General features: G+C 50.6%; 1 protein-coding gene, 1 long non-coding RNA gene and 1 pseudogene across 2 annotated transcripts in view; 2 read left to right on the forward strand and 1 right to left on the reverse strand.

The window, feature by feature from the left end:
- Nucleotides 1-2,777, forward strand: part of LOC139180658 (uncharacterized) — a 28,525-nt gene extending 25,748 nt beyond the window's left edge. Inside the window, exon 3 of the long non-coding RNA XR_011564906.1 lies at nucleotides 2,345-2,777. This is a non-coding gene — a long non-coding RNA (uncharacterized lncRNA). The remainder of the gene's footprint in view (nucleotides 1-2,344) is intronic.
- LOC139180655 (protein-tyrosine sulfotransferase 2-like) lies at nucleotides 735-1,875 on the reverse strand (annotated as a pseudogene).
- A 9,699-nt stretch (nucleotides 2,778-12,476) lies between the features above and the next one.
- LOC109576769 (interferon-induced transmembrane protein 3-like) lies at nucleotides 12,477-13,604 on the forward strand. The gene is made up of 2 exons (XM_070782700.1): nucleotides 12,477-12,848; nucleotides 13,324-13,604. Exons 1-2 carry the CDS (start codon nucleotides 12,600-12,602, stop codon nucleotides 13,513-13,515), a joined length of 441 nt encoding a protein of 146 aa, XP_070638801.1. The 5' UTR covers nucleotides 12,477-12,599; the 3' UTR covers nucleotides 13,516-13,604.
- Nucleotides 13,605-14,532: the final 928 nt, after the last annotated feature.

Consider the following 14,532-nt stretch of genomic DNA (forward strand, 5'->3'; position numbering starts at 1 on the left):
ACTCTGGATATGATTTAATAAGCAGGGTGACAATATGCAGCCTTGTTGTACTCCTTTCCCAATTTTGAGCCAGTCTGTTGTTTCATGTCCAGTTCTAACTGTTGGTCCCATTTGTTTGTTGGTTTTGCTTTTACTTCCATTACTCTAGGAGGTGGCTCAAGGAAAATCTTGCTGCGATTTATATCAGAGTGTTCTGTCTATGTTTTCTTCTAAGAGTTTTTATAGTTTCTGGCCTTACATTTAGGTCTTTAATCCATTTTGAGTTTATTTTTGTGTATGGTGCTGGGAACTGTTTTTTTCCCCCCATTCAGTTTATTCAAATTATATATATATAGTTCTTCTGTGAAACTGAGTCAACCAAAGAGAAAAGGAGAATCAAAGAAGACCTCATATGTTAAATTCTTAATTGGATTCTTTGAATTAAAAAATAAGAGTCTACAGGAGAGGCACAGGTGGTGGGCCTTGTCCCTGCAGGCAAAGCCACCAAGGCAGTCCTGCAAATCCACTTCTTAAAACAAGTTTTCAAGGGGAAAAATGCAAAATACCAAAGTTTCAAAAACCAGACTACTTCCACACTCTTGGTTCTCTACCCCAGACGGTCCTAAGATAGAGTGTGAAGAGGTAAGTTTTCAATAATTCAGCTTTTGCAAACATATGCATATACCTTCCTCATGAGGAGTCCTGTTTTGGTGATTAATATAACAGCAAATAATATGCTTGGATTAAAGGTCCAGTTTCCACTCTAATGCAGTTTCTCCTGGCAACAAAGCCATTTGCAGAGATCTGGAAATCACGAGCTTCTTAGGTGGGAAGAGGTGCTGTTCTTGTCTACCTGAAAGTAGCCTTTCAGACTGACCGGTGTTTTGTAGTCCCTGTTTCAGGACCTGGTGTGTGTGGTTGATGACTGTGGGGTGGGGCTGGGGTCGTAGTAATTGGGTGGGTTTGCATAGGGGTCATAGATGAGCTGGGCCAGCATGGGGGCCATCTAGCCCATGTCCCTCAACACATCCCCAGGAATGTGGCCAGTCCACTTGGAGAGAGCTTCCAGGTTCACAGGCTTGAGGACCTGGTATATGGAGCTCAATCTTGGACTTGGGCTGCAGGGCTTGCAGATGAGGTGGTCCTGATATAGGATGCTGTTGCTGCAGAGGATGAGCTTGAGGGAGCGCGAAGGGTACAGAACCAGTTGCTCATAGGACATGGCAGGCACTTGTCCTTGCCTCCTCCATGCTTGGGGCATACATCGCCTCGATGGCCTGCTCCACTTGGTGAGGCAGTCGTGGTAGCTGCTAGGCTTGAAGCCAGCGATGGTGACCTTGTGGGTGACCAGGGAGAACACAGAGGCTGTCCTGCACCACCAGCAGGAACTTGGAGTTGGGGAAGAGGCCAACAGGCTGATGTAGGACTTGAGGGGAAAGGAGTCTTTGTCGCAGAGGATGCAGGCTGGCTCCTGGTGCTAGGTGATCACCTCCAGGATGAAGGCCTGCATGGCGGTGTCCAGCACCTTGCCTGTCATGCCTGCCTCATCCGGCTGTAGCTTCTCTCAGCCTCACTTGGACCAGGCCTGGTGCACAGCCAGCACGTGGGGGATGATGTGGTCTCCTCTCCCCAGTGCATTGGCACGGGCGTCCAGCATGGTGCCACCCTGGGGCACGCCGCCCACAAAGATGAGGGCCATGGCCTTGCCCCAGCAGAATTCCATGCAGTTCATGCCCACCATCCCCAAGTCCTCCTGCTCCAACTGCACGGCCCGCCAGAGGCCCCACGGACCCCAGCACCACCGGCACTCCAGCACCTGCTGCCCCAGCTGGACTGCCACCACCAGGACCACCTCGAGCCAGCTGCCAGGAGTGCCCTCTGCCATGACAGGCACATGCTGGGCCTGGGGAGGGGCCACCAATCAGCGACAGGTCACTGCAGCCCCACGCACGCAGAGACTTCCCTCTGGGGCCAGTAGGGAGGCCAGGAGGCGTTCTCATCTCATTTTTCACATGTAGCTGTCCAGGTTTCTCAGCACCATTTATCGAAGAGGCTGTCTTTTCTCCATTGTATATTTTTGCCCCTTTGTCAAGGATAAGGTGCCCACTGGTGTGTGGGTTTATCTCTGAGCTTTCTACCCTGCTTCATTGGTCTATGCTTCTGTTTTTGTGCTGGTACCATACTGTCTTGATTACAGTAACTTTGCAGTATAGTCTGAAGTCAGATTCCTCCAGGAAGGAATTCCTACAGGAAGGAATCACCTGGAGGAAGCCTGATTCCTCTAGTTCTGTTTTGTTTCTCAAGATTGCTTTGGCTGTTTGGGGTCTTTTGTGTTACTAAACAAATTGTAAAATTTTTGTTCTAGTTCTGTGGAAAATGCCATCAGCAATTTGATAAGGATACATTCCTATACACTATACACAACAAAAAATCTGAAAGAGAAATTAAGGGACCAATCCCATTCACCACAGCAACAACAACAACAAAATACCTAGGAATAAACCTACCTAAAGAGACAAAAGACCTGTAGCAGAAAACTATACGGCACTGATGAAAGAAAGAAAAAACGACGTAAAGAGGCAGAGAGATACAGCACGTTCCTGGACTGGAAGAACCAATATTGTGAAAATGACCATATGCTTCCCAAAGCGGTCTACAGGTTCGAGAAGCTTTCAGTCATTCACCTTTATGTATGATGTGAGCTGTACCTTTTGTGTAGATGTCCTTTATCAAGTTAAAGAAGTGCTTTTTCCTTTTGAAACGCTTCTAAAATGAAATGTTGTTGGATTTTTGTCGGAGGCTTTGTCTGCAGTAATTGTGATAATCACATAGTGTTTTTTCTTCATTTATTAGGACCATGTATTAAGTACTTTGACTTTATTAATTGACTTGTATTCTTAAACCATGGTTGCATTTCTGGAATAAATCCCTCTTGGTCATGAAACCCAGCAGGAACCTGCAGGGGCTCTCCCAGGTACAAAGGTCCCTCCACGTGACCTGATTCTTATTTGTAGAAAAAGGCGTTAGTCATAAAAGCCTGGTTCAAGAATTAATCTAAAAGATGTGACTATGTAGTGATAAAAATAATAGCAGTTGGGCCAGAAAAGCAGGTAACAATTTAAACAGTGACTCAGCCATCACCTACCTGTCACAGAATCTTTAGTTCCTCCGGAAGGACACAGATAGCAGTGTCTGTTGCACACTCCTTGGTTGTTTCACAGATACTAACACTAAACTGGAGAAGGGAAGGGCAAACCACATCAGTATCCTTGCCTTGAGAACCCCACGAACAGTACAGAAAGGCAAAAAGATAGGACACTGAAAGATGAACTCCCCAGGTCAGTAGGTGCCCAGTATGCTACTAGAGATCAGGGGAGAAATAACTCCAGAAAGAATGAAGAGATGGAGCCAAAGGAAAAACAACACCCAGTTGTGGATGTGACAGGTGATGGAAGTAAAGTCTGATGCTGTAAAGAGCAATATTGCCTGGAATGTTAGGGCCATGAATCAAGGTGAAAGGTTGCTGTTGAATCACGCGAAGACACCGGGATTCGCTCAGAGCTTTTGTGTAATAAAATTTTATCAAAGTATAAAGGAGATAGAGAAAGCTTCTGACATAGGCATCAGAAGGGGGCAGAAAGAGTACCCCCTTGCTAGTGTTAGCAATGAAGTTATATACTCTCCAATGAATCCAAAGAATGTCTGGAGGTTGTAAAGACCTCACCAGACCTACTCCCATTATTTACATTTTAAGATAACAGAATTAGCCAGAAGATTTAATCCAGAGACTGTCTTCAGGCAGGACACATTATTGTTATATAATCCTAAGGAATGTAGAGAAGGAAAAAAGTTTGTTCTTTCTTCCTCCTTGAGAATTCCAGACTCTTCTCTCCTTGGGGACCCCTAGACTCCTTATCAACCTGCCTAGGAACTGACTCTCAAAGGTAAATTGGAAGTGGTCAAAAAAAGATGGAAGAGTGAACATAGATATTTTAGGATTCAGTGAACTAAAACGGACTGGAATGGGTGAATTTAGCTCAGCTGACCATTGTATCTGGAGAAGGCAATGGCACCCCACTCTAGTACTCTTGCCTGGAAAATCCCATGGATGGAGGAGCCTGGTAGGCTGCAGTCCATGGGGTTGCAGACGAAGAGTCGGACACGACTGAGCAACTTCACTTTCACTTTTCACTTTCATGCATTGGAGAAGGAAATGCACCCCACTCCAGTGTTCTTGCCTGGAGAATCCCAGGGACAGGGAAGCCTGGTGGGCTGCCGTCTATGGGGTCGCACACAGTTGGACTCGATTGAAGCGACTTAGCAGCAGCAGACCATTGTATCTACTGCTGCTGCTAAGTTGCTTCAGTCGTGTCCGACTCTGTGTGACCCCACAGACGGCAGCCCACCAGGCTCCTCTGTCCATGGGATTCTCTGGGCAAGAACAACAATGCCATTTCCTCCTCCAATGCATGAAAGTGAAAAGTGAAAGTGAAGTCGCTCAGTTGTGTCCGACTCTTAGCGACCCCATGGACTGCAGCCTACCAGGCTCCTCCGTCCATGGGATTTTCCAGGCAAGAGTACTGGAGTTGGGTGCCATTGCCTTCTACTACTGTGGGCAAGAATCCCTTAGAAGAAAGGGAGTAGCTATCATAGTCAACAAGAGTCCAAAATGCAGTACTTGGATGCAATCTCAAAAATGACAGAATGATCTGTTTGTCTCCAAGGCAAACCATTCAATACCACAGTAATCCAAGTCTATGCCTGGACCAGTAATGCTGAAGAAGCTGAAGTTGAAAAGTTCTATGAAGACCTTTAACACATTCTAGAACTAACACTCAAAAAAGATGTCCATTTCATTATAGGGGACTGGAATGCAAAAGTAGGAGGTTAAGAGATACCTGGAGTAACAGGCAAACTTGGCCTTGGAGTACAAAATGAAGCAAGGCAAAGGCTAACAGAGTTTGTAAGGGAACACACTGGTCACAGCAAACACCCTCTTCCAACAACACAGAGAAGACTCTACACATGGACATCACCAGATGGTCAACACTGAAATCAGACTGATTATATTCTTTGCAGCCAAAGATGGAGAAGCTCTATACAGTCAGCAAAAACAAGACCAGGAGCTGACTATGGCTCAGATCATGAACTCCTTATTGCAAAATTCAGACTTAAATTGAAGAAAGTAGGGAAAACCACCAGACCATTCAAGTATGACCTAAATCAAATCCCTTATGATACAGCGGAAACGACAAATAGAGTCAAGGGATTAGATCTGATAGACAGAGTGCCTAAAGAACTATGGATGGAGGTTCGTGACATTGTACAGGAGGCGGTGATCAAGACCATCCCCAAGAAAAAGAAATGCAAAAAGGCAAAATGGTTGTCTGAGGAGGCCTTACAAATAGCTGAGAAAAGAATAGAAGTGAAAGGCAAAGGAGAAAAGGAAAGATATGCCCATCTGAATGCAGAGTTCCAAAGAATAGCAAGAAGATAAGAAAGCCTTCCCCAGTGATTAATGCAAAGAAATAGACAAAAACAATAGAATGGGAAAGACTAGAGATCTCTTCAAGAAAATTAGAGATACCAAGGGAACATTGAAATGCTATGGGCCTAACAGAAGCAGAAGATATTAAAAAGAGGTGGCAAGAACACACAGAACTATATAGAAAAGATCTTCATGACCCAGATAACCGTGATGGTGTGATCAGTTACTTAGAGCCAGACATCCTGTAGTTCAAAGTCAAGTGGGCCTTAGGAAGCATCACTATGAACAAAGCTAGTGGAGGTGATGGAATTCCAGTTGAGCTATTTCAAATCCTGAAAGATGATGCTGTGAAAGTGCTTCACTCAATATGCCAGCAAATTTGGAAAACTCAGCAGTGGCCACAGGACTGGAACAGGTCAGTTTTCATTCCAATCCTAAAGAAAGGCAATGCCAAAGAATGCTCAAACTACCGCACAATTGCACTCATCTCACACGCTAGTAAAGTAATGCTCAAAATTCTCCAAGCCAGGCTTCAACAGTATGTGAAATGTAAACTTTCAGATGTTCAAGCTGGATTTAGAAAAGGCAGAGGAACCAGAGGTCAAATTGCCACCATCCACTGGATCATCACAAAAGCAGGAGAATTACAGAAAAACATCTACTGCTTTATTGACTATGCCAAAGCCTTTGACTTTGTGGATTACAATAAACTGTGGAAAATTCTTCAAAAGAGGAATACCAGACCACCTGACCTGACTCCTGAGAAATCTGTATGCAGATCAAGAAGCAACAGTTAGAACTGGACATGGAACAGTGGACTGGTTCCAAATTGGGAAAGGAGTACGTCAAGGCTGTATATTGTCACCCTGCTTATTTAACTTACATGCAGAGTACATCATGAGAAATGCCAGGCTGGCTGAAGGACAAGCTGGAATCAAAATTGCCAGGAGAAATATCAATAACCTCAGATACGCAGATAACACCACCCTTATGACAGAAAGCAAAGAACTAAAAAGCCTCTTGGTGAAAGTTAGAGTGAAAAAGTTGGCTTAAAGCTCAACATTCAGAAAACTAAGATCATGGCATATGGTCCAATCACTTCATGGCAAATAGATGGGGAAACAATGAAAACAGTGAGAGACTTTAGTTTTTAGGGCTCCAAAATCACTGCAGATGGTGACTGCAGCCATGAAATTAAAAGATGCTTGCTCCTTGGAAGAAAAGCTATGTTCAACCAGGACAGCATATTAAGAAGCAAAGACCTTACTTGGCCAACAAAGGTCCATCTTGTCAAAACTATTGTTTTTCCAGTAGTCATGTATGGATGTGAGAGTTGGACCATAAAGCAAGCTGAGTGCTGAAGAACTGATGCTTTTGAACTGTGGTATTGGGAGAAGACTCTTGAGAGTCCCTTGGACTGCAAGGAGATCCAACCAGTCCATCCTAAGGGAAATCAGTCCTGAATATACATTGGAAGGACTGATGCTGAAGCTGAAATTCCAATACTTTGTCCACCTGATGGAAAGAACTGACTCAGTAGAAAAGACCCTGATTCTGGGAAAGATTGAAGGCCGGAGGAGAAGGGGAAAACAGCAGGTGAGATGGTTGCATGACATCACTGACTCGATGGACATGAGTTTGAGTAACCTCCGGGAGTTGATAATGGACAGGGAGGCCTGGCGTGCTGCAGTCCATGGGGTCGCAAAGAGTTGGACCTGACTCAGAACTGAACTGAACTGAAAACTGCCACCAGAGGGAAAAAGCTAACTGCATGATGACCAGGCTGTAGAAATGACATAAGTTGCTCCATGTGGCACACTTCCAAAACCTGCGCTCAAGAAAACAAGAACAACTCGACCCTGGAGCTGAAGATTCACTTCACTCCAAATAAGATGATGCTCACCAGAGCCTGCACCACAATTTCAGGATGCTGGTCAGAGCTGACTGTGCTGCTCTGCACGTAGCCACCACCTGCAAACCCTCGACGCTTTCCTTTAAAAGCTCTTGCCCTGATCGGCAACTCAGAAGTGTTTTGGGGGACACCAGTCTGCCATCTCCCCAGGTTGCCAGGTTCCTGAATAAAGCATCTTGCTTCTGCAACCAACAAAACTTGTCTGTCTGCCAAACATGGAGTAATGAGCAGCTGACCTTGAGTTTGGCTCCAGCCCAGCTGGTAACAGTCGTGGTGTATATGTAATATTGGATTCAGTTTGCTAGAACTTGACGAGGATTTTAAACCTATACTCATAAGGGATATTGGTCTTTGTTTTTCTCTGTAGTCTCTCTCTCTGACTTTGGTGTCTGGGTGATTCTGGCCTCAGAGAATGAGTTAGGAAGTGCCCCTGCCTCTTCAGACTTTGGCGAGAGTCTGAAATAGATTACAGGTTGCTGTCTGCGAGGCTGCCACGGAGCTTAGACATGAGGGATGGAACCAGGGTAAGTTAAAATGCCACACAGCCCTGTGCTGAAAGTACACTATTTTTTCTTGATTAAGCACTCCTCTGATTTCTGCAAGACTCTCTCTACTTTCAGAGGCTGAAAATGTTGATTCTGAAATTTTTTGCAAAGTTTTTCCTGCTTTTGTGGAGAGATGGGCTTCGAGAATTCTCCACCCCACTATTTTTCTGTGTGGTTTTCCATAACTGGCACATGTTCCTGGTGATGGAGAGGCCAGCCCCGGATGTGGGCAGGAACTGGCTGCAGCTCTGGGACATGTGGCCTCATGTCTACTGTATGAGCTTCTCAGTGCCTCTGGTGTTAAAAATTGAGCAGATAAGTTTTGCATGTATCAGTGAAGATAGACACCAGCTAAAAAGTACAAAGACAATCCCTGGTGGCTCAGAGGGTAGAGAATCTGCTTGCAGTGCAGGAGACCTGGGTTCGATCTCTGGGTCAGGAAGATCCCCTGGAGAAGGGAATGGCTACCTACTCCAGCTCTTGCCTGGGAAATTGTGGGTCAGGAAGATCCCCTGGAGAAGGGAATGGCTACCTACTCCAGTTCTTGCCTGGGAAATTCCACGGGCAGCGGAGCCTGGAGGGCTACAGGCCACAGGGTCACAAAGAGCTGAACACGACTGAGTTACTTAGCGCACAAAGTGAAGGTAAAGAGCCACAGAACGACAAAAGCAACGACAGATGACAGAGGGCAGCGTGGCGCCAACCGTGACTTCACGCGGGGCCCGGACCCAAGTCTAGCTCTCAGTGTGGCCACCGGGCAACGGGTGGCCCCACCCCAGCAGTCACCCCCCTACCTCGAGGCGCGATAGACACGGAATCGGGGGGCGCTGGACTGTCCTTACGTGGGGTCAGCGGCTTCGGGGTAAGAGCCACGCCGTGGGGCTGGCTGGGGGGACTCTGGAATTGGCCCAGCAGGGAGGAAAACCTCCACCAACCCCGTCGTGGGAGACGACCAGACACTGACCGCCTCGGGGCCCAGGGGGTGCAGGGCGGCCTCCCCACCACACTTGCATCTCGCTCCCTAGTCTGCCCAAGACCCAGATGGGTCAAACAGCCAGGTGTCCATTAGGCAGGCAACATGGTTTATAGTTTCTAGGGTACTTTTATTGCCCAAGAAAAACTTACAAAACTAATGAATATTGGAATTCAATAAATATGAACTACACAGCGTACTCTGTAGGTCAAGAATTGAAAGTGCAGGAGAAGCTTGCAGGCATAGAATGCCGCCTGCCACAGCAGTAAACAAGGATTTGTGGACAACCTCTTGGCCACCGCAGCCGCCCTTCTGAGGGGACTCTGGATGGGGAAGCGCGGGACCCTGGCCCAGAGAGCTGAGGTGCAGGCAGAGGAATGATTCCAGTGAGCCCAGACACTTGCATCTTCCCGCTCATAGAACAGCACTAAATCATCACTTAAGATGTCTGCTTTTTCTTTAAGTAACAGTAATCTTTTGATGTTCTGACTACTTGACTTTTGTTGCAAAACTCCTATATGTCCTGGCTCCTCCCTTATCTTCAGAGAGGCTTTCTCCCAGGCTTAAGGCCTCAGTTTCATCTGCCAAATAAAACATAATTCTCAACATTTAGTTTGTGCCTTTTTTTCCAGTCAGCACCAGCAGAGACAGGTTTACTCAGGAATAGCAGAGGAAATGCAACTCAGGATATGCAAACCATGGTGGGACACACAGAAACCCAGAGAACCTGGACAGAGGGAGAAGGGGGAGATGGGAGGGGCGGGGGTGACCAGAGTCCATTGGAGGAGCCGCGGTGCAAAGTAACGAGGTTTCCGGGGGCTGGGCCTCTGAGGTCTCTGGCTGGGCTGTTGGTGGGGTGGGGGGCGGCAGAGAGAAACCTGCTTCCTCCTGCTGGGTGGGAAGGGGAGAGGCCTTCCTGTTGGAGGTGTAGAGGGACATGTCTTCCTGTTTGGGGTCACCACTGATGCACTGAGGGCGAGAAAGCTTAGCCTGCAGGCCTGTCCCAACTCCAACTTGGGCTCAGATTCCTTAATTAATTCCATGCCCCATTCCTTGCTTCAAAGCAATCTATCTCTGGATGGAAAAACAAGATCTGTAAGATAACTGAAGGGCAATCCATGTAAATCGGGCTATTTGTCAGCTTTGGGACACCCATAATTTGAGGTAGCCTTGGTTGATTGATGCTGACGCCTCTCTTCTGACCCGAGGGTCTGCAGAAGCTACAGCTCACGAGCACCCCTCAGTACCCCTCAAAGGGGACAGTTGGCAGCGGCGTCTGTGCTTGGGCAAAGCCTTTGCGGGCAGCTGGAGGGTAAAGGGCGGTGTGCGCTTGCTGCGTTTACCTTCTGCTTTCTCCTCATGAGGGATCAGAGGCCTCTTGCTGGTCATCGAGCCTCCGTAACACCTTAACCAGAAACTTCCAGGAGGCACACATGGTTCCAGCTTTGCCCGGAGAGTTTGTCCCTTGGCTCAAAGAAAACGTGACGAGAAGCCTGTGCACAGCCCGAGGAGAGCTGGGGGCTTCCACAAGGACATACTGGGTTGGCCGAAAGGTTGGTTCTGGTTTTCTTGTAACATCTGTAATGATAGTGCCCACTGGAGAGGAGCAGAATTTACTATCCCAAATGTTTCTCTTTGGCATAAGGATTAATTTAGGCTGATTTTAAAAAAAGAAAATGAAACAGAAGATTTGGGAAGCTTTTATTGTTGCCTCCCATAACAGCCTGAAATAATTTGGATAAAGGGTTTGTTGGAGATCAGAGTCCAGTCTGTGTCCCTGCCTGGCCCAGTGAACATTTGCTTCCCAAACATTTGCTTTTCTATTTCCAGGTCAGTTTCCCCCTTCAAGTCATGAAAGCCTACCCCAGCATCTTCCCTTGTCTTTAGTTGAAGATGGTGTTTAAGGTGAGGGTCTTGGCCATTTCGATGGTGATTCAGTTCTCCTGGGTCTCTCCCATGTGTACATGTTGCTAAACTTCTGTGTGATTCTGTCCTAATTGTCTTATGACAACTTAATTCTTAGACCAGCCAAGAGAACCCAGAGGAGAAGGGGGTGCTTCCGCACGCCAACAACAACTCCGGCCGACGAGAGTCCTTGCAGCTCAGCCACAGGAACCGCCAGCACCCTGCTCGCCGCGTCTCTCTGATGGACTTTGCTCATAGCGGCCCCTTCAACCGCTTCCTTTTTCTCTACAGAGTAACATCTTCCCCTTTGTTTCCCGAATGTGTTTACAGTTTTTGCTATGACTTTCTTGTCCTGAATTGCAGTTATCTGTTATTCCTGTGTGTAAACGTTTTTGCTGGTAAAATGACTGGCTCTTTTCAAGAAGTCTGAAGAGAGCGGAGGCCTGGCCACAGAGCCAACCCACCCTGTCCCTAAGGAGGGGGCACAGCCCCAAGCCCAGGAACTGTCCTGCCAGCACGCCGGCTCCCTCTGGAGCCACCCCAGGTCCCATGAGAAATGAGGGGGGGCAGGCCACACGGGCTGCTGGGTGCTGACCTGCAACCAGGAAGGACCCAAACCCCGCCTGGAGCGGGGACTCAGGACTGGGGGGCCAGTGCCCCTCAGAGGGGAGACCTGTGCGGCTGGGGGGCTGGTGGTGGGGGTGGGGCTCCTCTGGGCCTCGGGGTGAGGCTGAGTGGGGCCTGGCAGGGGCCCGAGTGGGGACAGTGGGCGCGGCAGCAGGCTTGGGCCTGAGACCCCCAGGCTGGGGAAGGGTCCCCAGACCACATCCCTAAATAGGGAAGGGGGTGTGGCTAACACAGGGCCTGACTCGGGTGTTAAGGGAAGTAGAACTCATAACCCCAAACAAGCCTCTTTGGTACATTGATTATTTTAACTGGTTATTTTTAATTCTGAGGCTGAGTAGAAGTCAGCCTACGAGAGACATTTAATGAACAAGGCAAACCTCCCTGTAAGGGTGACCCTATTGTACCAGGGGGCTTCCATTGTAGCTCAGTTGGTAAAGAGTCTGCCTGCAGTGGAGGAGACCCAGGTTCGATCCCTGGGTTGGGAAGATCCCCTGGAGAAGGAAATGGCAACCCACTCCAGTATCCTTGCCTGGAAAATCTCATGGACAGAGGAGCCTGGTGGGCTGCAGTCCGTGGGGTCACGAAGAGTCGGGCACGACTGAGCGACCAGGGGGCGACCGCATTTCCTGGAAACTTTCATGGGTGGAGGCGGCAAGGATGACCTCTGCAGGAAACCACCCTGTTTCTGTGCTTTTCGGGGTAACTTCCCCAAGGAGGCCTCTCCTGCCCACCGCAGCCTCTCATCTTGAGCTCAGATGGCATTTAGGTGCTGACTTCAGCATTTGGGGAAGTTGCTGAGCTTTTCTGGGTCCCTCTCATAGACAGGAGGTATACGGGTTGGTAAACTGTTATTTTTCTCCTGTTAAACTGTCTTTTTATTATGACAGAGGGGAGTCCCAGCCAAAAACCTGGGAGGGTGGAAGGAAACCTCCAGCCCCTTCCAGCCTCTGGGAAAGGAGCCTCCCTCCCACTGACTCTGGTGTAACCTGACACTCAGTGGTCCACCCCACCTCCTAAGCCCAGCCCATTTCCACTTACGAAACGAAACCGGCCCAGGAAAAGGAAACTTAGGAGAAATCGAAACTCCTGGGTAAAGGAGGGCCCCCCCAAGTGTGTGGTGGCATCTGGACCGCAGTTGCTCATCTGGACTGCAGTTGCTCCGTCCCCACCATGAACCGCACATCCCAGCTCTTACTCACTGGGGCCCACGGGGCGGTGCCCCCAGCCTATGAGGTGCTCAAGGAGGAGCACGAGGTGGCCGTGCTGGGGGCGCCCCAGAGCCAGGCGCCCCTGACGACCACGGTGATCAACATCCGCAGCGACACCGCCGTGCCCGACCACATCGTGTGGTCCCTGTTCAACACCATCTTCATGAACTGGTGCTGCCTGGGCTTCGTGGCATTTGCCTACTCTGTGAAGGTGGGTGGGCACCCGGGGCGTCTCCACGGAAGTGTGTGTGAACCTGGAGAGGCCCTGCCCAGACGGCACGTGGGGTTGGGAGCCCCCGTGTGTGTTGTTCTGCTGCATGGTGTGTGTGTGTGTCTGTGTGTGTGTGTGTGTGTGTGTACACGTGCAGGTCATGATGAGGCTGCAGGGGGTGCGTGGGGATGACCAGGGTCAGCCTTTTGTCCCCTGGTGGGTGAGGGGCCAGTGAGGCGGCCAGAGAAAGGATGGGAGAGCCCTGGGCCTCCTGGAGAGGCTGACTGTCTGCGGGAAAGCAGATGGAGACCCCAGGAGGCGAGGAGCGCTCACCGGCCACTGTCGCGCTCAGACTCCAGGGGACAGACGGGCGTGGGTCCCCGCTGGGAAGAACGGGCAGTGGGAGACCAGCGGGGGAGGGCCTGAGCCACAGGCCCGGCGGTCACCTGGACCCGCACCACCTCTCCTCCTGCAGTCTAGGGACCGGAAGATGGTCGGCGACATCACTGGGGCCCAGAGCTACGCCTCCACCGCCAAATGCCTGAACATCTGCTCCCTGGTCCTGGGCATCCTTCTGACTGTCGTCCTCATCGTCCTCGTGTCCACCGGCTCCCTGATGATCGTTCAGGCAGTCTCGGAGCTCATGCAGAACTACGGAGGCCACTAGGCCTGCCCACAGCCCGAGGCAGTCGCCCCTTTCCCCGCAGCCTATCCAGGCACCTGCCCCCGTGAAATAAAAGGAGGGTTTGTGTGTGAGGGCGCTGTGGTTTGACCTGGGGAGGGGGCCCTCGAGAGTCCAGCCTGGACGTGAGCCCGAGCCCACCTCCTCCCACCCCGCACTGTCCCACACGCTGACGCTGGTCAGTGCGGGCTCTCCTGGCGCCCAGCTCCCTCACACCCTGCGGCACGTCCCTCTCGTCACTGTCCTTCACACGGCCCCGCAGGCCCCTCTGCCGGAAAGGCAACAGGAGCACAGCGTCCACCACGGCAGAGAGAGCCCCGTGCTGCTCAGCTAGAGGAGAGGCCCCTGCCCCGCCCTCGACATCAGCCCCATCCCTGCTTCTGCCGTGGCCTCCAGACACGGGGGCACTCGAGGGGCAGGGCACACCCGCCCACTGCCAGCTGGGCTGGGGCGTGTGGAGGGGCAGCGGAGCCACCCCCTCGTCCCCTGACTCCTCATGGGGGTGCCCCCTCCCCCCAATCTGTCCCTACGCCAGCCCCCTGACTTGGAGAGGCTGCGGGGAGGCTGGGATCCCAGGGTGGGCCAGGAGGGAGCCCCTCTCCCTGTGGGTCTGACACCCGTGAGCGGGGAGGGGCAGCACCAAGGAAGGGAGTCCTGGAGGAGGGACGGCTGGCAGGCACATCCCTCGGGGTCGAGAAGGACTGCCTCCAGGGTGGGAAGAGCCAGTGGCCCGCAAAGCCCTGGAGTCGGCAGGGGCGCTGTCCAGCGCGCAGATCCCACTGGGTGGGCTGGGGAGGCAGAATCTTCCCGCACCAGCAGCAACAGGAAGGGAGCCAGGGGCGAGGCCAGGGGCACACCAGCCCGCCTGCCCACCCCTACCCGGGACTCATCTGCCCTGCTCTGCCCTCCCCCAGCTGGGACCACACCCGGCGTCTTAAGGAGCCGTGCCTTCTGAATTCCTCGAGGCCCAGTCCAGGCAAAGCAGAGGCAGAGCCTTCTCCC

The sequence above is a fragment of the Bos indicus genome, chromosome 29 (genome assembly GCF_029378745.1).
Source record: "Bos indicus isolate NIAB-ARS_2022 breed Sahiwal x Tharparkar chromosome 29, NIAB-ARS_B.indTharparkar_mat_pri_1.0, whole genome shotgun sequence".
Taxonomy (NCBI): domain Eukaryota; kingdom Metazoa; phylum Chordata; class Mammalia; order Artiodactyla; family Bovidae; genus Bos; species Bos indicus.